Source organism: Brienomyrus brachyistius, chromosome 2, assembly GCF_023856365.1.
Source record: "Brienomyrus brachyistius isolate T26 chromosome 2, BBRACH_0.4, whole genome shotgun sequence".
Taxonomy (NCBI): Eukaryota; Metazoa; Chordata; class Actinopteri; order Osteoglossiformes; family Mormyridae; genus Brienomyrus; species Brienomyrus brachyistius.
In genome coordinates this window covers 32,547,436-32,574,125 of record NC_064534.1, presented here as the reverse complement: position 1 = coordinate 32,574,125, position 26,690 = coordinate 32,547,436, and the positions used below count along the sequence as shown (strand labels likewise).

The window sequence follows — 26,690 nt, the reverse complement described above, 5'->3', positions numbered from 1 at the left end:
AGTGGTATTATTGCAAAGTGTGGAAGCGTTTAGGAACAACAGAAACTCAGCCTTGAAGTGGCAGACTATGTAATGCAACAGTAGGGTCAACGAGTACTGGAATGCATAAAAGTCGGCAACACTCTGTTGGCTCAATAACTGCAGAGCTCCAGACTTCCTCTGGCATTGACCCCAGCACAAAAACTGCATCAGGAGTTTCATGGAATGGGATTCCATGGCCAAGCAGCTCCATGCAAGCCTCACATCACCAAGTGTCAAATGGAGTGGCGTAAAGTACGCTGCCACTCGACTCTGGAGCAGTGGAAACATGTTCTCTGGAGTGATGAATCATGCTTCTCTGACAGTCCAATGGGCGACTCTGGGTTTGGTGGATGAGGGGCGAATGTTACCTGACTGACTGCGTTGTGACAATTGTAAAGTTTGGTGGAGGAGTGATAATGGTATGGGACTGTTTTTCAAGGGTCGGGCTTGGCCCCTTAGATCCAGTGAAGGGAACTCTTAATGCTCCAGCATACCAAGACGTTTTAGACAATTGTATGCTTCCAACTTTGTGGGAACAGTTTGGGGATAGGCCCTTTGCTGTTGCAGCAAGACTGTCCCAATGCACCAAGCAAGGTCCATAAAGGCATTGTTGAGTGAGTTTGGTGTCGAAGAATTTGACTAGCCTGCACAGATCCCTGACCTCAGTCCCATCGAACACCTTTTGGATGAACTAAAATGGAGATTACGAGCTGTGCCTTCACGTCCAACATCGGCGCCTGACCTCACAAATGCACTTCTGGATGAATGGGCAAAAATTCCCACAGCCACGCTCCAAAATCTTGTGGAAAGCCTTTGTAGGTGTTATAGCTACAAAGAGTGGACCAACTCTATATTGATGTTTATGGATTTAGAATATGATGTCAAAATTTCCTGTAGTTTTAATGGCCAGATGTCCCAATACATTTCTCCATATTTATCTTAGCAAAGGTTGAAGAATATGGTTCACGCGAAGGCTGCCGTTCCAATTGTCCCTTCTGCCTCGCTGTAGTCACGTGTTTAAAAACCTGCCTGCTCTTGACTATCTTGCTGCTTGTGTTGGTGTCTGTAAAGGAAAATACGGACGCAAGAAATTAGACAGCTTCGTAGGTGGTAATCATGAACGACAGAAGTGCTCGAAACCATGAAACCTGATGCGCATTTGCTAAATACGGTACTGTGCCTGTATTAAATTTTTGATAGATAATGTTTTGGACTTAGTATATACGCTAAAATCCGGCAGGAGTAACCTAGTTGTAGATTATTCCGCGAGGTGAATTGTGGTTGTTTTAGTTTTGCAAGCGTGTACCTGATTACTTATGCGTGTACATTATTACTTATGTAAGTGATTAGAAGGGAGTTTTAAAATGTATAACACTAATTTGCCTTCACAGTTTCGGTATATTCAGGGTGTGTGACACTATCACAAAATGCAAGCTCCTTATGATAAAGTGATTCTGAATACTGTTCACGTGTTAGTTGGCCAACCTGCCAGAGTTTCGCAACTAAAAATTGCAAGTGGACAGTATTTTTAACTAAGGTTCGAGTTTTGCATAACTGCGCACCGACGTGCCAAGCACGAGTTAGTTCTTGTGTTATAACACACGAATACGTCCTAAAAACATAAACCAGTTTCTTGAATACCTGAAAGGTATATTGTTTTATATAATTAGTATATATCTTAGTCAACATTTAATCGAGGTACATTGAGAAAGAGAGGCTGTAAATCGGTCATATCAGGCGCCCAGCCTGGACGTGTTTTTACCCGCTGCCAACATTAATGACCCATTTTTATTAATCCTCTATTTACGTAGCATACTTGACGTGTCACCGCGAGGTAGATGTAGCATCGAATGCTCGCTGGCTTTTACATTTAGTTATTTATTAGTATGCTCTGTTCACATGAAACTTTGTCATCAGAGCACAATATGCAAGTTAATATGGAGTGAAATGCAACCAAAATGTAAATTCCCCGTGATATTTGCACAATGGTTATAAATGGCATCCTTTACTCGGCATGGAGTACGTTTCTAGACCATATTCCATTATTGTTCAACACCCAAATGTGGCAGAGTTGCATAAATTAACTGCAGTGTTTCTCGATTTTCTTCATTTTTTTTCTCATTTTTTTCTTCATTCTAGGAGTGGAGTCCGTTCTAATGTTAATGCAATATTTTTCTTCTCTTTTAACCTGAGTAGTCCAGTTTTTTTCTTGTTTCTATTGATCACCAGGAAAGCAAATTGTCTCCAGAAGTTCAGCCTTTCGTGCCTAACCATTTGAAGGACCAGAGGCCCATAGGAACAGCATCAGCTACCCATGGCAGCTTAACAGGAACACGTCAATGTTTCCAAGAACCTGGCCAGAGAGGGTGGGTGGCAAGCTGAACTGGCCTTTCTGGGTAACATGTCTGCTTTCTCAGGTGCAGACCTGCCCTGGTGTGAGCTAACAAGCTTTTGTTTTAATACAAAATCTACAAGCCCCTTATGTGTCCTGCAAATGATGAGCTAATGTTTTCTGTTTTCCTGTGTCAGTGCAGCATTTCCTGTGGTTTAACTGCTCTGATTTTCAGTTTTTTGTCAGTAGTAATTCTTCCCCTTAAAAATTGTACTCCTACATCCTTTTCCTGAAATCCATAAACCCACAAGGTTGTTGTTTTTTAAAAGCACATTTCTAAAATATTATGAATTATTTTGTTATAGAGCTAATTGAGGAGCAAAGGAATGAACTGCATCCCCCCCCCCAAAAAAAAAAAAAAAAAAAAAAAGGTGTTTGTGGGTTTACCAGTGCATGTGTACCGCTGTTCCAGAGCTGTGCCCAGGGACAGAGGGCCCCGGAGTGATCTGTGGAGCATCTCCTCTCATTTCAGCAGAGAGAAGGGCCAAGCCAAGGACAGCCAGTCAAGTCAAGTGAACCGACATGGCTATAGCAGCTCTCGCCGGGCCAAAAAGGCTCCCCGGACTAAGCACCCAACCCTGGATTGCTCACACTCTGAGCAGCCCAGACAGGTACAGTATATCTCCGATTCTCCATTTGTGCCTTTACCCTCAAACAGTAGCGAAGCTTTCCTGAACTATTAGGTAATGGAATGACAGTGGGGTTCTTAAAGGAAGGGGGGGGGGCATCTGCCCCTTTCGTCTGATGTAATGAAAGTGCCCCCAAGTATCACGCAAAATCTCTCATGAAAAAGTACTCGTCAGTCACGCCGTTTGAGCACCTGTTCCAAAACGTTTGTGCGCTTCACTAGTCCATAGTGAACATTGTATTTCGGAGTCTTAATGTTCTTGGTCTTTCTGTCTGGTTTTTTGAGTTTTATGAACGAAGGGTGTTGTAAAGCTGGTAGAGTGCCTGAGCATGATTACCCCCTCCTTCCCATTCTCCCGTTGGTCTGTGCTCACATTGCACTTAACAATCCTGGTCTCAGTGCACTTTCGTCATCAATGCGACATCTTTGTGTTGAAGAAAACATTGGGAAGGAACGGGCTACTGCACAGCAGAATGGAATTCATGATTAATGTCTGAATTTTTTTGGCTTATTTGAAGTTGTTTTGGACACAATGATGCGTGTAGATTTGTGTATCCAATGCAGTGATTTATTTATTATTATTTTATTATTTATTCATGCTGCACGTATTAGAAGACAGTCCCACATTTTACAAATTATGTTTAGTAGAGCTGACTACTCGGGATACTAGTATTGGAAAAGGTACTGTGGTACCACATTTTTGAAAGCTGTTCAGTAATTGCATTTGTACATTTCTTTAGTAAAGGTACTAATTATATTTAGACACTGCTAATGCTAATATCGCTAACGCTAACCGTTGAATCAGAACCATGGACTTAATATGTCTGAACCAGTATCAGAATCCGCTTTATTGGCCAATTACGTTTCCAGATACAAAGAATTTTGTCTCCGTCAAAATTGCTAGCATGATGTACAGAGTGTGAACCGTAAATAAGCATCTCTTCGGTTTTTCATAACCTTTGCTTTCCAAACCCAGTACCGCATTTTTTGAACCGACCCTTCTGTAGTGGAAAATTGAAGCATGCTAGCATTGTCCTAACTAGTGTCTCTTCACAGCATGGATTAAGTACAACCTGGTTCCTGTATACCAGTGGAAAATTTCCATTAATGTTCGGGCTGGAAGAGCTTTTGGGTTCGATGTATTATTTGAAATCATTTGGCAAGGCTTCTTTAGACAAACTGTCATTATTAAGAGTACGTTTCAGGCATCCCAGCCGAGCACCGAGTTCATCTCCCAGCAGACTAGAAGATCCCTGTATGTGAAGGAAACCACTTTGTCTAAAGCAGGTAATTTTCATTCTGTCAGCTCTGTGAGTGTGTTCACTGATGACGAGCATCAGGCTGAAGAGAGGTTTTGGCGTCTGCTGTACAAGACTTCGGTTTGGCTCTGTAGAAACCCCCCCTTTTTTCTGCAGAAAGCATCAAGGTCCAGCAGAGGGACTCGGACTCTTTTGAAGTTAAACTGTCAGATTTCCCAGAGCTGGGTTTACCTGGCCCTGGCCGAGGGGGGCTTGCAGCCTCTCCTGTAGCCCCCCCTTCTGCTCCACAAACTCCTGGCACGGTCAGTTCCGTCATTTGAATGTGGGGGATGCTGCCGACATTCTCTCCCTTTTTATTGCATCCATCGTAATAATTAGCATTTGAATGTGTCTTCAGGCATTAGTGTTGAGGCATTACTTGTGTGAGAGTACTAACCTCCGCTCTCATCCCATTGCCTTAAAAAGAACACTTCATTAGGTAAAGGACAAACTGCTGACTCCCTTCAGAGAACTCAGACACCTAGGAGCCAGGAAACGGTGTTAAAATCCATCCGAGGTATTTGGATAAAAAGGATTTGGTGGTGGCTTATTGTGATGGGTTAACAAAGCAGACTGGAAATCTGGCTCTTGTCGTGACGCAAGCTTGATGCTAGAGGCGGGTGAGTGAGTGAGTGTTTGGCTGGCTTGCCTAGGTCACACACCCGGGCCTCTGGGTTCTACCCCCACATCATCCGCTGCCTCCTGGGCCACCGTAGCCTGCCAGCCCCCAAAACGGACCAGTCCCAGACCTGCAGGAACCATCTCGAAGCCTCCATCAGCTTCAAAGGTATGACAATGAGTGCTTTAGTGCATACTAACTTCATATTAACTATGAAGTATGGGGGCAAATGGAAGGTCAGTGGGTAGACTTTCAGGCAGCCTGTTTTGATCTGGGGCCCTGGTTCGAGTCTCTGCTTGGGTCATATGTGTGTGGAGTTTGCATGTTCTCCACATGTCATCATGGAGTTTCCTCCGGGTACTCCGGTGTCCCCCCACAGTCCAAAAACATGCTGAGGCTAATTGGAGTTGCTAAAATACCCATAGGAGTGAATGTGTGAGTGACTGGTGTGTGAGTGTGCCCTGCGATGGGCTGGCCCCCCATCCTGGGTTGTTCCCTGCCTCGTGCCCGTTGCTTCCGGGATAGGCTCCGGACCCCCCCGCGACCCAGTAGGATAAGCGGTTTGGAAAATGGATGGATGGATGTTTTTATCTTTTGGTGGCAGGAGGAGACGAAAAATGAGGGACCAGAGAAAACCTCAGAGAAGAAGAAACGGAACAAGAAGAAGAAGAAGTCTAAACAAGCGGACGAGAGTGAAGAAGCGAAGTCTGAGGTCCTGGGCGTGGAGCAAGAACCTCCAAAGTTCGAGGTAACGTGAGCAGTTTTAAAACGATAGCTGTCTGGGGCTCCTATACTGTTTAGTGTCTTTGTTTAGACTGAGCTCTTCATAATTCACGGTGGTTCAGTTTCTGTCTGTGCCTGTTGGCGCAATCCATGGACAAGGCAGAAATATGTGCGTTTTAATCTTCATTTTTCATCTTTTGGCCCTGGCTGATATGGCCTTAATTTAGCACTGAATTCCACCTTCAGTCTAATGAAGTAGCTTTTGATAAAATGGAGAAACTTCGCATGTTGAACCAAGCATGTGTCTGTAATCATCTGTATCGTTGTGTATAATTATGTTGCACGTAATTTTACTATGCTTAGGTTGTGATTTTTTTGATCTAAGTATGACTGCATTATTTTAAAAGCACTTCTGAAAGGGTATGATAATACATTAAACTAATGTCTGGTGGTCCGCCGCTCTGTGTGCAGTTTTCTTATACTATGACCTTTGGCCACAGAATAATGGATTATAGTTTTGTGTAGCTGTTCTTTTCCTTTACCCAAATGACTAGTTATACCTTGTGCATGATCACTAGGAGTATCACGGGTTTACCATGTTTTCATCACAACCAAACTGGTAAACTGAGATTAACTTTGATTGCTGTGTAACTTTGGTCTGTTAAGCAGATAGTGTGGTGAAGCTACATTTTCAAAGTTCTCTTCTTTCTGGTTGATCTCATGTGTAGTAATGATATGGGGGGGGGGGGGGTTATGCTTTAACAATGATCAGCATAAGCTGTGCTTCTGCCTCGTTCTTGTTTCAAACAGGACTGTGGTGCCCTTTGTGCCTCCTGCTATTAATAATTGACTTGGAGTGAGGCCTGGGTGATATAACTCGCATGTTTAAAATGTCTACAATTGTCTAAGCAAAAATCTAAAATTCTGCTTATTGTTTTCCCTGGGGAGTGAGCTCTTTGTGTTCAAGAATGACATTGCTCTGGGGTAGGCTGTCCTGTACGGCCGCCTGATCGGGCTGAAGGGTTCTGCAGCGCTGGCCAGATGGCAGAGGAGTGAACGTGCTGTGGCCAGTATGGGTCAGGTCTCTTGAGGTGAATGTTCATGGCTTTACAGCAGCAGCCGGTCTGTAGATTTCTTCCAGTGATGTAAGCTGTGAGCCAGCGATATTTTGGGCCATTTTGATGATGCGCTGAAGAGCCTTCTGGTCCTCAAAGGTGCAGCCAGGGTACCATTCTGCAATGTACTACGTGGTGATGGACTCCATGGTGCACCTGTAGAAACTGACCGGCAGATGTTGTGGAGCTTGTGCTTTCATCAGACTCGTCAGGAAGTGAAGCTTCTGTAGACCTTACTGGATATCCTTGTCATGTTGATGGACCATCACAGGTCTGACATGGCCTCCACCCTCTCCATTATTGATACTGATGGGATGGTGACCATTGTGTCTCAGTCTCCTGAAATCTACACTCAATTCTTTTGTTATCTTTAGGTTGAGAGCAAGGTTATTGTCCTGCCTCCAGCTCCCTAGTTTCTCAATCTTTTCTTTGCAGGCTGACTTGTTGTTATGGATTATGCCCATCACAGTGGTGTCATCTGCAAATTTGATTATGATGTTGGAATCATTGATGGGTTTGCAGTCATGCTGCTTCAGTGTTTACTGTTATTGAGGAGTAGTGCTTACCCATGTACTGTACTGGTAAGAAAGTCAAGAGTCCAGTTGCACAGATGTATGTTGAGGCCAAAATAATTAAATGGCCACCTTATTTGCGGGGTGTTAAGAGTAGGGATTCACTGGACCCATTTTTTCACCCTGGTACTGATATCTGTGCTTTGGCTATTTGCCGATACTGAGTACCGATCCGATACCAGTGTTTAATTAATAAGCTGTAAGCTGAAGATAAAGGCCTGAAAATGGAGCAAACTGAAGACAAAGGGCATTTAAACTGGGATAAATTGAATCTGACAAGTTATCCGGCTAAGCAAGAAACCCTTCTTTTTGAAATAGGTCTGGTATTGCTAAATGGCTTTCTGACTCGCTGTACTAAAATCTGGTTAACTTGGGTGTGATGTCATTCTCAGGTCCCACTTCCGACCTCCCAAGATAAATGGAACACAGCATTAGTCATGGCTCCCTCTGGCCAGACTGGCAGTCTGCCCAGTGGGCTTATGTCTGTGTACTTTATGCGGCACTTATGTCTGCACCCTTAATTTGGTCATTAGTAGCGTTAGCAGTTACAGTTTGGAAGGGTTAACTTGCAGATTAAACAAACTGAGATTTTATAGTGTTTTGAGCTGATGAGGTATCAGGTGGCGCGACTCGGAGCTTTAAGGATCTGCACCCGTCTCTGTAAGCCTGTGAATCTTTTGGTCAGCAGCATCCATTATTCCCAGCTGTTCCACCGAACCTGTCGTTTCTCTATCCTCAAGATTCCCATACTCCTATGTCACTTTGGACAAAAGCATCTGCTACATAAATATAAATGTGTAATATATTATTATAGTACACGGTTTAACAGTTGAATTAAAACAGAATATACTCTGGTCATTGTCTGTCCTTGTTAACCATGAGTGTTTGGTTTTTTTTTTATGGTGGTCTTTGTTGTTGCCTGTTGCTGTGTCAAAAAAAAATTGAATCGCGATTCTTTTGCTTAAGATTGAGAACTATTATGTCACGTTTTTTTCTTTTTTTTTTTTCTTTAAATTTAAATGTTTAACTGCAAAAGGAAGCACAACGAAACATGACTGCCAGACATATGATTGATCCAGGACCAGGTTATCAAATTCTGACAACAGAAAGGAAATACTCAATTGGCCATTGAATTAGGGTAATCAAAACAGCCAGTCCAAAAGATCCAGTACCAAAAGTGCCAGTGAGGTACCTTTTTGGTACTTTGGGGTGATACTTGAAATGTTTTCTTTGTCGATCAGTTATGCAAATAGCCTGCCTCTGAAACGCTATACAACCGCCACTTTGAAAATTATTAACTGCGATCTAGTTGGATGAACTGGAGATCAGGATAGCATAAAAATATTTTGTATGATATACTAGCACATCATGGTACTGGAAACATACATTTCTCAAAAACCAGTGTAGGAGTTATTTAAACAGCATGGATAAAAATGATTATGATTGTCTGAGAAGCATGCAGTGCTCATGTAAAAACAGTGGAGGTAAACTTTAAAGTAATTTTTAAACATACTACATAATCTTCAAAAGGAATAATAATTAAAATTGCAAACCTTGCCAAGTGTTTTTTTTTTCTTCCCCCTATGACAGGATAAAAAATGTTTTAGTGAAACTTAAACTCCCTGTGCTATAATGTCCATATACAGAATTGAAAGTAAGAAAAAGCCTGATCTTAGTTTAACTGATGGGTGAAGTAAGAATTGCACAGCACAATATGCAACGTTGGTATTGATATCGCACATTGGCCAGCCCCATAATATATGGCAGCCTTTTTTTTTAATTAAGTACAAAGTACCCCCGCCTCTCGCTGTGATGTCATTCAGTGCCGGTAGCAGTTTTTACACCAGTGGAAAACCAACACCTTGAAGTACCGTGCTTTTGGTACTTTTTTGCAGTACCAAAAGTAAGGTACCTAGTGTGGTGGAAAAGCGCCCTTTAAAGAGAACGCAGAATTCCTGAACGCTTGAGACTCTCTGGGGAAAATTTAGGAGTGCTTGTTTTGATCCGACTTATGCAATACAATGCAGAAGAATAGTTTTTAGAAATTAATTTAGAAATGAGATTGCATAGAGGTGTGAATCGCAATTGTGTTTTTTTTTTTTTTTCCCCCACGATTATTTGTGCAGCCCTAGAGCCAAGTTGCGATAACATAGGATCGGTATGTAACTTTATCCAGGAAGAAATTCCTTGTGGAGTTTTAGTATCGTATGCATGTGATCTACAGATTTTGTGATTGGTTTTTATGTATTGGGGCAATTCCATGCAAAGGGTTGTCTGTCATATCCATTATATTGATACAATGCTAGGTGTTAAACATAAATTTGAGTTTTAAGGATTTGTCTATATTCACCCTAAGAGGCCACAAGAAAATGTGCAAATTGACTCATTGATGCTGTTTGTCCATGCTTTTGAAGCGTTTTGTTTGCCAATATGAGTCTAAATGTTACATCCAGAATTCTGGAATTGCCAATTACATTTAAAAAATGATTTCAGAGTTCTCCAATTTTGGTCCTGGAGAGCCAGAATCCAGCAGAGTTTTGCAGATTTCCCTGCTCAAACACACCTACTAAACTAGGTAATTAACTAATTAAGATTTCAGCAGGGAAATCTGCAAACTCTGCTGGATTCTGGCTCTCCATGACTGGAAATGGGGAACCCTGATCTGGAAACTTGCCTCTTTTTGTACTATTTTGACAATGGAAAATGGATGGATGGGTAGATTTCTTTCAGGCATCTCTCTTTTTTATATATAAAAAAAAAAAAAACAACTTTCTGTAACAGGATGAAGAGGAATTCCCCAATCTGACTCATGACGTGGTTGGTTGTACCAAAGGGCAAAGCCCCGCCCCTTCCCGTCTGGCTCAGAATCCATCCAAGATGCCCAGGGAGGTAGGTACATGTAATGTTCCCTTTATCATAAATCCTCAGAGTGGGAAGAGGCTAATTCTATTTAATTTCCTATACGGTCATAAAATGAAGGCTGCTTTAGGTTTGCAGTACTACCTTACTTTTGATGTAAAAAAATTTTGATGGTCAGATTTCATGTCATATTTGTTTACTTTGGCATCTTTGAAAAATGCGTTTACATTTTAAATTTGTTTCCGGGATATGTAATTAAAACCTGATGGATCATGGACATGTGCCTTGTCCCAGTGTGGATCGACCCGGGACAGCAGAGATGTCACCTCCTATGTGGATGGGCCCCCCCATCAAGACATGCGTGGAAAAAGCAGAGCCCCAGGCAGCAAACTCCCACTGCCAGCCTCACCCACCACTGACAGCAAAAAGGACCAGGTGGGGTCAGCTTTCACCACTCTGGGATTCCCGGAGATAAAATTTGCCAAGTGGTGTGTGAGAAGCACACGGACAGGACACCCCAATTTTATGTATGATTTTATGTATTTAAGAGCCCTGTAAAATGCTGGAATCTGCCCGGGTATCCATGCCCCTTCTGCACGCTTGCCCAGAGTTGCGTATTAATGAGCAAGTTAGTCTTCAGGGGAGGGAGTAGTGCATTATTTATCCTGCAGAGGGCAGCAGAACACTTTCTCTGCTGCCCTCTGTTAATGCAAAGGTAACCCAATTAAGGTTGACATAACCCAGATTCCTGGATGTATTTGCTGTACCTTAATAGTGAAATATGGGTGAAAATGGGAACGTAACATTTGATAATGGAAGTTAACTGGGGAACACCTCTAACTCTCAGAAGCCTGAGAAGACAAGTGGCAAGAAGAGCAAGGTTCCTGTGCAGCTGGACCTGGGGAACATGCTGGCTGTGCTAGAGCAGAAGCAGATTTCCCAGAAGTCCAAGCAGGAATGTAAACCAATCATCCTCTCAGGTGTGTGTGTTGTTTTTGCATATTACCCAAAGACACCCATACAGCTGTTTGTGCGCTTGTGTGTAGAGATGGATATAGTGTTGCGGCATCTTAGACTAACATTAGTTGCACATCAAATGAAATAAGTCCTTATTAGTCTTTAACCTGGTCTCGCCCCTTCTGTTTTTGTCTCATAGTGGGGAGTGGCCCCCCAGTAGCTCAGAAGGATTCTGCTCAGAAGAAGCACCCATGGCAGCCTGAGAAAATTGCCCATAACCCATTGGACTCTACCAGCCCCTTGGTGAAGAAGGGCAAGCAGAGAGAAGTGCCCAAAGCCAAGAAGCCCACGCCTCTCAAACGGGTCAGCACTTGCCCCACAGTCGTACAGTCTGCATTTTGCCTGCTCCTGTCACAGAGCAGAGAACCTTCTCTTCTTCACATTACAGATCATATTGAAAGAGCGTGAGGAGAGGAAGCAGAAGCGGCTGCTGGAGGAGCGTGGCTCGGACGGCCCGGTCTCTGACTCTCTGCTGCTCTCTGCTGAAGAGGTGGAACTCGAAGGTGTGACGTCGGAGCTGGACGAGCAGGGTCCCTCGGGTGATGATGAGCCGTGTGAAGGTACCAGGGCTTTAAAAAGAGCTTTGCATGGCATGGAAAGGGGTTTGAGCTATGATACCGGCATCCCCCTGTTCCTTCCCACCCATTTCTGTGCATGTTTCCACAGCATGTTTGGAAATTGTGAGATGGGTATGTTGTGAAAGCCATAGAACAAACATGAACATATGCTTGGACAGATTATCCAGAGGAGCACGGACCTCCAGATGCAGAGCAGCCAGACACGGAGCAACCTGCAGACACGAAGCCTGAGCAGGTGGAAGTCGAGCAGCAGCCATCGAAGGACAGCGTCCTTGGGGATGCAGATGCCGTCCAACAGCCCAAAATTCACAGCCGGAAGTTCAGAGAGTGAGGACTGTTGATGTCTCATTTTGCGGGAATTCTGTACCTGTTGTGGTTTTATGTGCATATTAATTATCGCTGGCTTTACCAAGAGAACTTTGCTGTTCTGGAGGCGGATTATTGGAAATGAGGGACGATTTCAGTGAATTGCACGTTCCAAAGCTGATGAAGCCGGGTGTGTGTTTACTGTGCCCCCCCCCAGCTACTGTAACCAAATGCTCAACAAGGATGTGGACGAGAGCGTGACGGGCCTGCTGAAGGAGCTGGTACGCTTTCAGGACCGCCTCTACCAGAAGGACCCCATGAAGGCCCGCATGAAGCGCCGACTGGTCATGGGCCTGAGGGAGGTACTCAAGCATCTCAAGCTCAGGAAGGTTAAATGCGTCATCATATCCCCGAACTGTGAACGCATCCAATCAAAAGGTACCTCCATGGTCAAATATCAAGCCTGAGCTCATTAATGACAAACGTGTGAAGATGGAGAAGTTATAGCTATTGTCTTTAAGGTTTACAGTTAGTCTGTAGCTCCACACAGACACCGGGGACCTCATTTATCAAACATTTTGTAAATATTCTGGAAGAAATGTGTACGCATGAGAGGGGGGAAAAAAACAGTACACCAGAAAAATTGGTTTATCAAACCCGACAGAGGCAGCCATGTGCCTCAGTGTTCCCTTGATAAATCGGAACAGTCTATGCACAAGCCTGAGATCCTGCCTGGTTGCCGCTCGTAAATAACCGTAAATGGTCAATGCGAATGATCTGCATGCTTGTATTATATGCAAATCAAAGCTGCGAAGTCTCTCTATAGTGACTGTAAATAAGAGTGATTTTAACCAGTGTTAGAGGCACAATTAAAACATTAACGCAAGCAACAAAATGTACAGACGTATATTTTCATACCATCATAGGCATACATGTATATATTCCACAGCTGGTTCTAGCACGTTTTTGGTATTTTGCACTTTCAAATTAGATGTCGAAGTGCATTTCATCTGCATACTTATTTGTTAACGATGATGAATTCTGTCAGCTCTACAAAATGCCACACAAAACCAGTTACAGATGGAAAGAAACAACTGGGCCGGTGTGACTGCATTTATGTCTCTCACACACACACACACACACACACACACACACACACACTGACTTTTTAGGATGAACATCTCTAATATGGAAGCACTGTTATGCGGTGCTGGGCCGAGCAGGTGGGAGATTACTGATGTGATATGAAAAACTCAAAAATTAACACAAGTTGACCCAGACCATTGAGCTACTATATTTGTCAGTCATATCGGCATCACAGATCATTGTGCATTAATAGAATGAAATGGCTTCCAATTAAAAAATAATAATCTTGCCGCTCTGTGAAAACTCGTTCCTTTTTTAATCTTTCCATTTATGTAGTCACTAGCACAGAATGCCTTTTTAAATTGGTCCGTGCATATGAATGTCTGACGGCTAAATCCACGTTTGGTGCAACTCGGTTACAAATTTATGACGGTTACAAATTTAATTAATGGATGTATGAGCATATGTTTGAATAGCAAATTATCAAAAGCAGATATAGTCTTTCACTTGCAAAAATGACATCCAAGTAAAATAAAATGAATGGGATTAATGAAATGAGACACCCCAGCTGAGATTTTAGGGTTACCGTTTATCATGTGAAGGCACAGGTTGGGGGTCTACATTGCTGCCGTGTTTCCTGTCATTGAGCAGTTAGGTCCCTGCTTTGTTGCATGCGCCACCTTCTGAGTTTCTAGAAATATTCACATTTTTTTTCCCTATCAAGTTAAATCTGGGATTCTGTGTAAAAATTTCATTTTTTTTTTTTTTTTGCGCGTGTATGCAGTGTCGATTAAATGAGGCCCCGGCTTTCTGCCTTGGAGTAGTCTGGAGGGACGTCGGCAAAGGCCTGTTACTGGTTCAAAGGGATGCTGTTTGTCTGCCGGATTGTATCAGTAGACCTATATCCTGTTGACACAGTTCTCCTGTTGTCCGCAGGCGGGCTAGATGAAACCCTCCACACCATCATTGACACGTGTCGCGAGCAGTCTGTGCCCTTCGTCTTCGCGCTGTCGCGGAAGGCGCTTGGCCGCTGTGTCAACAAGGCCGTGCCAGTGAGTCTGGTGGGCATCTTCAACTATGACGGCGCACAGGTGTGTTGGCATCTTCCTGAATTTAATTTTTTTTCTTGCCTTTGTATTTCATTGTTCAGAGCGTCTTTTCATGGTTTCTAAAGTTTTAGTTCAGCCCCGTTAAGAAATGCCATTCATATTGTATTTTCCTCTATACGGTTTCCTTAAATATTGGAATGTTCTCATAGGCGTTATGTTACAGGTAGCTAAAGTCAACAATGACAATGAATGTCTTCTTTTTTTTCTTACAGGATCTTTACCACAAAATGATTGAGCTGTCGTCAGAAGCCAGGAAGGCCTACGAGGTGATGATCGCAAACTTAGAAAAAACTTCAGCAGCAACGGAGGAGGTTTCGGATAACCAGTTGAATGCTGACACAGCTTCAGAGCTGACTGAAACTGAAGAACCAGAATACAGTGAGTTTTTTTTTTTTTTTTTTTTTTTTTTTTTTCCTTTCCTTCCTCTCCAGTGTGGGGAAAAGTCTTTTCTCAATCTGTTTTTAAAAGCCTCAGCCACTTGCATTGCAGAAAAATTATAGACGGCCTAAGGCTGGTTTATACTTTGGCAACGGGCTTAAGCTGTGGCCTATGCCTGTGTAAGCAGTCATACTCTCACGGTTTACATCGCCGTGAAGCGTCATTACACGGGGAGGTGTAAATAAGCCTTTTTAGTCCCTGTCCAATGGCCTACGTGTAACCTGATGTATGAATGCCTTTGCAGTAAAGATCTGGAAGAAGATGTTGGAGAAGGAACATAATCATAAGTTTTTGAACTTCGAGAAGCAGCTGCCCACAAGCACCGTGGGTCATGAACCAACGCTAGAGTGTGAAGATGAAGGGAGCTGATGGTGCAGTGCCCTAATCAGTGGGTGGAGTCCTGCCCTTCACACTAATCTTGGCTTCTTCCAACTCCTTTGTTTTTGTAACCTCTTACCCTGAGTCTCCTACCTTTATGAACTTTTCAAACTACCTGGACTGTGTCCTTTGACGTCAAGCAGAAAATATTGAGGTAATTGAGGAAAAATTGGACTATTAGTCCAAGACCAAACAATTTGCCAGATGTAAACTTGAATGATTTCTTTTCTATATTTTTGCATTATTGCACAAAATGATGAATTCAAATGGAGAAGGGGTTAACGCTTGAACAGGAAAATTTGAAGATATAATTTTAACAAGCTTAATACATTGCTTTGTATTAAAGTTTGAGTTGTGGGTGGAGTTAAATTGTTTGCAAATTCATTTGGTTAATTCACGGGTAAAGGTAAAATACGGATGTCACTGTTTGGAAGCAGCAGTATGACAAGTGAGGGGGGAATACGTAAGATTTTGATGCGTTCATAATAAAAGAATGTGGGAGTACGCTAGATTTGCAGATCTGAACCCAGGTCATTCAGATACGTGTAAAGCTTTGATCACTGCTCAGTCTGCTGAAGCTTTACACTCAAAGTTCAGACTCTGGCCCAAACATACAAGCTTTCTGAACTGAGTGAATTTCAAATGCAAGTCCTTGTCAGTTCAAAGGTTTCATGTTACTGACTGATGGTAATTTAGCAGTAACATGCATTTCATTTTGGTTTCTGTGGTATAAGGCACATAGATCCTCGTTCTAATAGCATCTTATCCTTCCAAGTTCAAGTCATTCCTCCTGTCTATTCACACACGATTAAATGTTTGCGTACTTGAATTTCAGGTCTGTGTGGCTCCAGCACCTAAACCCCATGGAGTTTGTGAAAAGCCTTAAATTTAAATGCAATTCAAATATTCTATATTGAAGTTCAGCCCCCAGTAATACTACATTGTCACTACACTCTGGCTTATTACAGATTTACCTTACTGTAAAAACTTAGCGAACTAGGAGAAACACATTGTTTAAAAGATTTGATTGTGGAATACACTGCAAATGAACAGTAATGTTGAACAGGGACACTGAGAAGTATGTTTTAATTCAGCTGTAGTTGTAATCATGTTAAGTCAGTCATGACAGCAGGTAGGGATGCATTTAGGAGAAACAGAAGTCACATTAACGTCTAGTACAAAATTTGATGTTATCTTTCCATGAACTTGGCAGTAAAAGTACCTTCCGAATAAATTGATTTCCTTGAAAGACAATAAGGCATTTGTATGAAATGTGTACCGAGAAATTTCGCAATAGAGAACGTATTAACTGTACAAAAGATCACATGTTACAATACCAGAAAAACTATGCATGTTGTGACTACCAAATTACTAGAAAATGGTTCTCAGTAGTGCAAGTGTTGAGTTTGAAAAGTTAAGGCAAGATCAAATACGTGAACAGTCAAGTTGCCAAACTACACAAACATTAGGAAAGCAGAGAACCAGCCTTGAAATGCAGTTTGATCTTACCATTCCCTAAAGGAGACTGATCCCAAAGATACAGCAGGTCTCCAGTTGAATTCCATGGAAAGTGTCTTAATACCAAACCACATGCTCCTAAGGTATTGGTTGGACTGTGCTGCTCCACAAGGTCACGCCGCCTTTCCACGTCTGTTCCTCAAAGGACCAGTACAGTTTGGGCTTTGCTAGTCTGCCATGCCTTCGCACAGGAAGGACGAGTTCGTTCAGAAAAGCCGTAGCTCCGAGACACATTCTCTTTACAAGTGAACCAGGTCCATTCTGCTGCCCCCAAATCGTCCCCAGTGCTCCAGCATTGCCATTTGGTCAAACAGGAAGCCCCTGCCATTTTTGGGGCGGTCCACAGCACACAGTCCAGCCCCCCTTCCCTGAGATTAACAAAGGCAGCATGGCTTTAAGCAGGGAGGAAGACACATTTACCATCCTCACAAAAAAAAAGGGCGAAGAGAGTAACATACTCCAAACTTGGAAAACATCATGCTAACTTACCAATTTGATAAACTGTGTGTTTCCAATTTGGAAAAAAAAAACAAAAACAGACGGTATGTTGAGAAATGGGCTGCACAGTTCTGCATAATCCGAGCATTATCCAGTGACTCAGACTGGTGTATTCTTCACAGGATATGACTGGGATGGGGGGGGGGGGACCAGGCAGCCTCAAGGTGGTGTGTCTGCATCAGCATACTCAATGGACTGCCTTTCACAATCGGCATCGCATGGCTTCTCCGTCGGGGTGCTTGTGCGTGCCGTGTGGGAGGGGGGGGACCCGCTTGGCCCCTTCTCACACCCTGTGTCCCGGATATCCTTGGACACCCCGTTGGGTTTCTTCTGTTCGGCTACAGACGCTACAAGACCGGTCTCGCAGGGCTGGTAATCTTGCGGGGGAGATTTCTTCCTCCCCAGCAGGGCGGCACGCATGCTGAGGCAGGGGCCAGGCAGGTACTGCATATAACAGTTGTAACTCACCGTAGCCAGGAAGAGGAAACAGAAGAGCAGGGTGAAGAAAAGCAGCACAGTACTGCTGCCGTTTGACTGCAAATACTTGGCTGATGCCTCGCCGGGTTCAACGTGAGGGGTATTTGTCACCGGGGGTGCCACTGTCAGGTGGATTGGTGGGGCCCAGATCAGAACCGAGTCATTAGGTCCAGCTGGCTGAGCAGTGGAGCTTTCCTTTGGATTCATAGCACGTCCACGGCCTCGATCCACACCTGCCATAGTGGACTGCGGCCGCAGGTCCAAGCCTATCTGGAAGCCATGGAGCAGCCAGCTGAAGCTCCTGTCGCCAACTTCTTCCCGGGCCCAGCACTCGTAACAGCCCTGACTGTCCGGACCCGCGGAGTAAATGACCAGGCCGGCCGCGCTGTACTGGTGAAGCTGCGATGAGTTAAGCGTCTTCCCATTAAACTTCCAGAGGGCTTTTGCCATGTTGGACGCCAACTGACATGGCAGTTTGAAGGCGCTCCCTGGCTGCACCTGCACGAGCTCGTAGGCTTCACAGCTCGGGCTATTTCCTAAAGCATAGAAGAGCAACGTCCGTCAGTCAAGTTGACTTGCATCAGATCACCTTTATTTTTAATAATGCTTGCTCAGTAGTACCTTTCGGACATTGATCTGCATCACCTTGCAGGCTCTGTACAAAATTCCTGCGGAACGAAAATGGACAACAAGTCATGCATTAAACATGTCATACACATTGGGTTTGAAACACAAAATGGAAACGGAGGATTATCTTGCAAGGGGGAGATTGTCAAGCCTGCTCTTGACGGGGCTTACTGCCGGGGGCGGTTTGGCTCCTGGAGCAAGCTGACACAGCTGTCTTTCCCTGTGTCCCAGGCACAGTAGGGATCCCTTGCTAGCAGGCAGTCCTCACACGTAGAGTACTTCTCACAGAGGGCTGTGGGAGCCTGTACCACGCCGCTGTCGGATCCCACATACAGGAACCGGGCCTGAGGGAAAGGGGGGAGTACATCTCCATGCTCAGGGATGGTTTGGATGGGCGGGATGCAGTGCTGTCCATAGCACATACTGAAGAGAAAGCGGAACGCAGACCTCTGTGCTGAAAGAACCGTGGCTGAACCCAAGTTACAAAATGTCTATGAAGTAAGAGGGGCTATGGAGCATATGGTCACTGGCTGATGTACAACCATCTTAAGGGAAAGTTTCCTTCACAAACAGACTGAGAATTCATTTCATTACTCATGGTTAAATTTACAGCCTATTGCAAATTAAGATGTTTCCCCTAAGAAACACGATGTTCCTCAACCAAACCAGACCCTCATTTTGAATCTGAGCTCCAATACTTTACTTACCCCATTTGAGGGCAGGACCAAAGTCTTTATGGTTTCAGACTTAGACAAGAGTGGCATTTCTTCAATCACATGGACCTCATCTTCAAAAACAACAGATTTGCGCAGAATTCCTTTGTCTAGCAGAAAAACATTCAATAAAAACAATAAAAACTTTGTAAAAAGCCTTTTGGTGAACTTACTACTGACACCAGGAATCTCTGAAACATACCCCCATCCCCTTTACCATTCGCAAACTCACCAGTCCCTATGAACATGACATCGTATTGCTGGCCATCCAGAGCCAGAACTCGCTCAACAGCAATCTGCACATAGTGGACGTCCTTGGCAATAAGCTTGGGGCTATTGCCAATGGGTTCAACGGGGTCCTCCAGCAGGGGGTGATCTCTGACAAACTGTAGCGTCTTATCTGGCAAATCTAAAGAGCTGTTTATGCCCTGCTGGCGGTCACTGATGCTGACGCACTGTGAAGAAAGCCATCGGTTTCCTTTAAGGACACAGACCTTCCTGTATTCAGGTCCCCTGCCCACTCACAATGTATATTCCATACGAGAGAGAGACTCTCCATATTGTCGACGGTGTCTCACCGCTCCGGGACGAGGAGTCGGTAGGATGCTGTTGTATCTCACCCACTTGGTGTGGGACTGCTCTACAGTGGACTTCTGCATGTACTTGCCCTTGGAAAACACGTCCTGCACCGCTGACATGCTATAGGCGCACACGGCCGAGGACTCCACGTTGTCCCTAGGACAGGAAGGCGCCCCATCAACCCTAAGCTCCAACAGGACCTCCGACAACCACCCGCCAAGAGCAACAACGGCTCACCACTGCGAGGTGAAGACTCCATAGATGACAGATTCCCTCCAGTCATCTCTCTTGAGTATAAACACGTCACGGACAGTGTTGAAGATGAAGCCGGTCTCAGGTACGGGGCACACGAGTTTGGCTTTCAGGAAGGAAGTCCACTTCTTCTGCAGGGTCCTCTGTCCGCCGAGGTCACCCTAGATGGGGATTACAGGTGTTCACTCTGACGTTTGAGAACCAGCTGGCAACACAGATTTATTGCGATGAGGTTACTGGTAAATGCACAGAAAGACTCTACCCTCCCAACCAGTTACAAGGTAAGCAGTTTTACACTCATATGTATCAGAGAACACCAAGTGTTAAAGAAAATCAACCACCAATTGTGAAAATACACTATGCCAATGGCCAACCCAAGGCATAAGTGAACCAAGTGGCTGCTTAGGGTCCTGCGGCCACCGGGGGGGGGGGGGGGGGGGGGGGGGGGCACCCATCTGATCAACTGGTCAGAATGGGAGGGAAAATGACAACTAGGTCAATCAGATTTTACTTAGGAACCTGAAAAGGGTTGGGTCAGCCCTGACCAGGTTGCCTGGGGTTACCAACACCTGAGAAATCACACCACACCACCTGCACACGCTGAACTACAGCACAGCGCAGATGGACAGGAACGGATTCGAGTCACAGGCTCGGCCTGCTGCGGAAAGCTGACCTTGCACACCCGGGCGATCCTGGGGATAAGCAGTTTGCCGAGGAAGTCATACTCCACGGACACCTCCGTGAAGAAGAAGTAGATCTTGTCATTGTCCCCAGTGGCACTACCCTGGTTCTCTCTCACCACGTCTGAGAATACAAAGCTGGGCTCTGGGGAAAATAAAGAAAATGATTAAATCACTTAATAATAGTTTCCCAAAACCTTCTTTCACCTGTATTGCGTCGTATGCAATGTTCAAAACCCCCGATTTAATAACCTCAGAAAAAAAATATATTTTCATCTTATTGTAATGTAATCCGTTTTATTCATCTCATTTTACAACAACACAAAACAAACCACATATAATGCACATTTTTAGTCACTTAGATTTAACCAAGTGATTATTGTAATCTGTATTAACTGGATATTCCAATATGTCTATTAAATTTAAGCCCCTTATTCAAAGGCACTACAACGCAGGTATACTGAGTACTCAGACTCCAGCAACATTTAGGTTCTACCCTTATGTTCATACTTTTAACACCTCATATATAAAACATTCACTTCCGTTAATTCAGATGCTCAGGTCAGAGCGTAACACTCTCCATAATGTACAACCTGCTCAGGCTTGTGGCTGGACCTGTGGTGGTGTTTAGTGTGCCAGATGTTACACTGACTAAGTTGGTCGGGACTAAAGAGCCGGTCACATATATTTTAAGATAAATGTGCTCCAGGTTCCTTATGACTACTGCATAACTAGTGACACAGATCGATAAATAAAACTACGGGACTTACAAGGGCCCATCAGCAACAAAGTTAAAGCTCAGTATGGAAATGATCTGTAAAAATTATACTGGTAAGACTGTCTGACATGACAGTAGCATAGCAGTCACTCTGGGACCAGGCCCAAAAGCGCAGGATGGAAGCGTCAGGAAATTCTCAGTGGAGAGAGGAGAGCCCTGAGCACAGGAACCAAACACCCGAAGAGCGTCTTTACCCAGGCCACTGCGCTCCTAAATAAGGTCCCATGAGAAGCACACTGCATGAGTGTCTCTCTTATTGCCTTAAGCTCGTTTGGACATACCTCAAACCTGTTACGCACCGTACATTTTACGGTCCCACGTTATTGTCTACATCTATAACAAAATATATGTGTGTGAATATGACAGAGAAACAAAGAGAACAAAACAGTATCCAACCGAATGCCTCTCCATGGAGGTGGATGCTACGAGATGGTGGCCTCCTACCATTCAGCCAGGAGGTGGAGTACTCCGTCCTCAATGTGCCATGTGGGTGCCGGTTTCTGGAGATGATTGGCTCGCTTCCCAGGAAGTTGTACGCAGTTCCAGAGTACAGATTACCATCTGGGACGCAAATGTTAGTTTACCTCATGGGAATTCAGGATACTACATTTCTGAAAGCTGTAAGCGAGGAGCCAGGGCTTGTACCGTGATCTACAAACAGAACATTCACGAGCCATCGCTGGGCACCAGGCAGCATTCAGGATTATATAGGTACATTTTCATAAGCTCCTGGGCCAGTTGCACAAAAAATTTTGAGTTAAGATTTTCCTTAAAGTCCGAGTTAAGGTCTCCTTAAGATAAATACTTAAAAGAGAATTTTAAAGAAACTTAAGTTTTTCTCCTTATCTTTGTCTTATACTTAAGGCATCCCTTAACGGTTGCACAAAAGACCTTAGCAACCAAACTAAGGAAAAAAAAGAAAAAAAATTAAGGTAGCGCTAACTGTACCTTAACTGCAACATGGCCGAGATTGACAATAAATAACGAAAATGAATGCATCCCAAAGAGAGTGTTCCGTGACCGGGAGAACCCCTTAGATACGCTCAATGATGAGCAATTGATTTTGCTTTATAAAGCGCCTGCAGTTGGATCACCCCCCAGTCCGAAGCTGTGCTCCCCCAGCTGCGTTGCAGTTAATATTTGCTCTGCGGGTTCGTGCTACGGGCTCCTCCCAGGCTGTAACAGGCGATGCATTTCATGTCCACAAGCCAACGGTGTTCCGCGTCATTCATGTCCGCGACCGTCGCTGCCTCATTTGAAAGGGGTTTTGGAGGTGGACCTCCACCTTATGAATGACATTTCGTATAGAATAAATTCTGGTAATGAATTATTTTCTAGCACATTAGGTTGCAGTCTAAACGCGAGCGTCATAGAACGTTAAGCCTGTTTCACATTCAGCCGAGCTCGCTAACTAACCACAGCCTAACGCTACCCACCCTTACAGTCTACATTAAAATATTCAAGGTATAGATATGTGTAATAATAATTGAAAGAAGATGAGCAGCTTATGTAGAGATCTATTTCACTGTCAGCAACATAGACCAACGTTAACAGTTCCCTCAAGTTAGTCATTTAACCTATCTGAAGTTGTAAGTTAACTCTTACCAGTTAACGTTATCTTCCCAGCTTTGTCGCATTCTCTCCTGTAATTAGTGATCTCTTTTTTTGTCAGAACAGATAAGTTGTAATGTTTTGGACCTTTTGGACGGACCTTTTCACCAGACTTCCTGAATTAATTTTCATTGCAATTTCCTTCTGTTTGCTATTATTTGCGGATCAAATTTATTTTGTAGTATGTTCTTTCTTTTATTGTATTCCTCCAAAAGTGTAATCTTTTCCTCCTCAGGCTTTCCTGTCTTCTTGTCTCCCTTTTTTTTTTTTTTTTTTTTACTTTGCGAGTAACTTTGTGAGGCGATAACGGGAATCACAAGCGGGCGCGAGTGCAAGCATATCAACGGTGTCCGTGGAAACGGGACAATTTTACTGCTGTAAAACGTCTTTCAATGTTGTAAATTGCTTAATGTTTTTCCTTAACTAAGGAAACCTTTTAAGCGATTCTGTGTAACACCCTTAAATAAATCCCTTAACTAAGGAGAAATTAAACCTCAAGTGTCATAATTAAGGGGAAAACTAAAGGTGTTTTGTGCAACCGGCCCCTGATTTTACCTAAACTATGGAAACAGCAAAACTTAAAGCCACTGATGTGATTGTGTTAAACAACCAGGCCCAGAAAATAAACTAAAAGCAGAACAGCATGTGACAGCCATCAGTAGCGTCTCTCGCTTTTTCACTCTTCCTAATGTGAGACAGTTCACTGCCATGGCGAAAAGCCATCGAATGCAGTCATGCACAGACATCCCCTCACCCCCCCCAGAGGAGAATGACAAGACCACTTACCCACCATGACGGTGGTAAAACTCTGAGCTGGGTCAAAAGAACATTTCCCTTTACCATCCTCCTGAGTTCCCTCCAGCGTGAAATTACCGAGAAACTGAAACCAGAGAGAGAGGACAGCCGCTAGCACCCCAATCAGCTACGTGGGTTTGGAACGAAAAGCTTAACCTGAAGATCCAGGAGGGGCGTTACAGTTCATATCCAAAACCGGAGTGGACCACTAACCAAGACGTCACACATCGGCTGAAAGGCATGCGTCCCACAGACATAGAGACGGTCATCGCTCTGAACCTCCAGGACTCTGATGTAGTTAAGGCAATCTGTCTGCAACACAAACACAGAAACATCAACCTCAAGCACTGAACCAGAGTCTCCCGATCACCAGTCTAATGACTACAAACTGAGTGCTTTATATATGTGACCCATCACCACGAAATGAGTTAAGTCACACTGGTAGAAATATTTCCACAAGACTCATTTCATGGTGATGGGTCACAATACAGCACCAACCCCACCACATGCCCCCCCCCCCCCCCATACCTCTTTGGATTTCCCCTTGATAGCACATACGTTCATTTCTTTATCAGGCACATTCCACACAACCTGAAAGATCAAACAAAGAGTGGTTAACAGCTCATCCCTTTCTTGGGTTCTACTGTGTGTCTATGGCCGCGTGCTGCACCTTTCTGTTCATGACCGAGACGTTCCTCAAGTCCAGCTCAAAGATGGCCTCCCTGGCTCCAACATACAACATTCCTTTGTCTTCCTGGAGCAGCAGGGTGGAGTAGTTGAAGGTCCCAGGTTCTGAAAACTCCAACAGGCTGATGTCTGATGAACAGAGCAGAAGTGACCAAAGGTGTAAAAGTCAAGGGACCATCTCACAAACCTTCAGCGATTCATAGTTGCCACGAGCAAGCTGTACAAATAACCAAGCTAAAACTTCATAACCCTTTACACATTTTCTAAGCCAGTAAGTGGATGGGGAAAAAATGCCCATTTTAAGAAAAAGCTAGATTGCACTATATGCTTGGTTTAGCAGAAGCTGCTGTGAATCGGACAAAAAGGAATCCATTCTGACAAAGTCTTCTGTACTGCCAGTCCATGAAGATACTTCTCATAACCTTAAGCGTCACATCATTGCATTATTACTCAGCTCTGTTACGGAAAGACACATCATGTGTTAAACAAGATGAGGGTTTGAAGGAAAAGGAACTCTTAGCAGGAACTCTTAGTTTCATGCCTAGCTGTCCTAAAATCTGCTAACAGCCCTGTTAATTTAACAGGGAGAAGAATCCTGTTTTTATTTTACCTAAAAAAAAAAAAAAAAAAAAAAAAAAAAAAAACACACAATAAATAAGCATGCGAGAAGAATGAATAAAGGATTGGTTGACAATTTCAAAGCAAAAGAAGCAAACTTAGAGGTACAGCAGGGCATTGTTCAACTGACCGTATTCTTAACCTCACCTTTTAATTAAAAAACAGACCAACACTTGACAGCAACACCAAAAAAAAAAAATAATAAAAAAATAAAAAAATTCGACTTTACCTTTTCGTTTCCATGATGTTCGAGGGGTTCTGGTGGGACCAGGCACCGATGCGCCAAAAGTAGAGCTCACTGGCAGGCTCAAAAAGAGCAGGAGGGCAACCCACAACATCATGGCGTCTTGGGTATGAAGAAGAGTCCTTTGTACAAGACCAAAGACACAGCAAGGCATTAACAAAAAGGACAAACTTCCTCATTAAAAGGTACAGGCCCACATCTCCCCTTGTCACGTCACAATTTACATATTTTAGGCTGTGCAAAACCAGAGCTGAGCAAACCACAAGCAGGAACCTAGACACGCGAAGCCAGCCTGTGCGGACGTTTTCCTTGGTGGCTAACAAACATACAGCTGTTCATGAGGGCAGCCAGATGCTTATATGTGCACAAGATGAATTCATTCCCCCTCTGGTCACCATGTCCATGTAATCGCAACACATACCCAGGAGCGCTGGCTCAAGTCCAAGGCCTCGGGTCACAGTGGAAGCACTGAGAACTCCGTGACCCAATGGCCTTGGGCGCGGGAAGACTGCAGCATTTCAGTAACTCAGAATATCGGGGGGGGGAGAGATGGGGGGGGGCAGCCACACTCTTTCCCATCTCAGAACACTTCCACACAGGGTGTCTTTTCATCAGCTTCTATGTCAAACCATTCCCTCTTTTCCCACCCTAAATGAGCTAATCTTCATCATTTATGTTTGTGTTTTTCTTTTGTTGGGGGGTGGGGGGCATTCCCTTTAATGAACAACTTTCTAATGAAAGAAAGATGGTAATATGGGTGTGGAAACAGACACACAGACAGACACAAAACTCTCCTAGGACGTCAGCTTCTGCCGCATCCCATCCACCGCGATCCAACACACGAGGACAACACTGATGTTCATCGAACTCTGGCAGCTGAACACAAGCTCTTCATAATTGTCCGGCGTCTCCAAACACCAGGAAACAGCCCCGCCTCATCGTGTTAACAGTCTCACATCTGTGCCCCAGCATAATCCGGACTGAAGCTCCCTAATGTCTGATCTTCGAAAAGCGGGCAGGCGTGAATCGTATCCATCGCTGACTGCCGTGTAAAGACGGCAGGACACAGGCGAGGCCATCATTGTGTTTACTCAATGAACGATTACATGCCTTGTCGGCTACATCGTCTCCCGCAGGCCACGCCCCCGCTGGGTTTCCTCGGAACACTTCAGGGCTCTTAATGGGAGGCGGGTGGCAGCAATTGACACACAGGTGACCAGGCGGATTCAGCAAGTCAGTGGGCTCGTCACGATTCATACCCCAGCAACTAGGGAGGATAGAGGTCCCCACACGTGGGATCTTCTTCAGAAATCACATACCCATTCCAGAACTCACCCGCTTCCCAGTACACTGACATCACCGACTCAATGCTCCGTCGGCAAAGCAAGGAAGGAGTAGGCACGCAGCCCCGCAGAAGCCCAGAAACATATGGATTTGTTAAGCTTGATCGACTAAACATCTGAGGCATTTGGAT

At 44.2% G+C, this 26,690-nt stretch overlaps 2 protein-coding genes across 4 annotated transcripts; one reads left to right on the top strand and one right to left on the bottom strand.

Moving 5' to 3' along the window:
* Positions 1–1,034: 1,034 nt before the first annotated feature.
* Positions 1,035–15,508, top strand: LOC125714967 (selenocysteine insertion sequence-binding protein 2-like). Of its 3 annotated transcripts, none has more exons than XM_048986159.1 (18): positions 1,035–1,192; positions 2,251–2,387; positions 2,886–3,024; positions 4,247–4,328; positions 4,457–4,602; positions 4,766–4,856; positions 4,993–5,126; positions 5,563–5,706; positions 10,150–10,257; positions 10,522–10,662; positions 11,075–11,207; positions 11,384–11,547; positions 11,633–11,804; positions 11,981–12,149; positions 12,346–12,566; positions 14,151–14,305; positions 14,536–14,701; positions 15,006–15,508. In XM_048986159.1, exons 1-18 carry the CDS (start codon positions 1,163–1,165, stop codon positions 15,128–15,130), a joined length of 2,457 nt encoding a protein of 818 aa, XP_048842116.1. In that variant the 5' UTR covers positions 1,035–1,162; the 3' UTR covers positions 15,131–15,508. The 3 variants fall into 3 exon arrangements, with proteins under 3 accessions (XP_048842116.1, XP_048842108.1, XP_048842100.1); XM_048986151.1 differs by having other exon boundaries at positions 2,826–3,024; positions 11,078–11,207; XM_048986143.1 differs by having other exon boundaries at positions 2,826–3,024.
* Positions 15,509–16,208: 700 nt separating this feature from the next.
* On the bottom strand, positions 16,209–25,555 carry LOC125714959 (semaphorin-4D-like). Its single transcript, XM_048986131.1, has 14 exons — positions 25,202–25,555; positions 24,338–24,483; positions 24,196–24,258; positions 23,881–23,979; positions 23,659–23,752; positions 21,706–21,822; positions 20,477–20,628; positions 19,789–19,964; positions 19,551–19,707; positions 19,205–19,427; positions 18,967–19,082; positions 18,431–18,603; positions 18,254–18,300; positions 16,209–18,168 (listed from the first exon to the last, which is right to left on the bottom strand). Exons 1-14 carry the CDS (start codon positions 25,368–25,370, stop codon positions 17,315–17,317), a joined length of 2,586 nt encoding a protein of 861 aa, XP_048842088.1. The 5' UTR covers positions 25,371–25,555; the 3' UTR covers positions 16,209–17,314.
* Between the last annotated feature and the right edge of the window lie 1,135 nt (positions 25,556–26,690).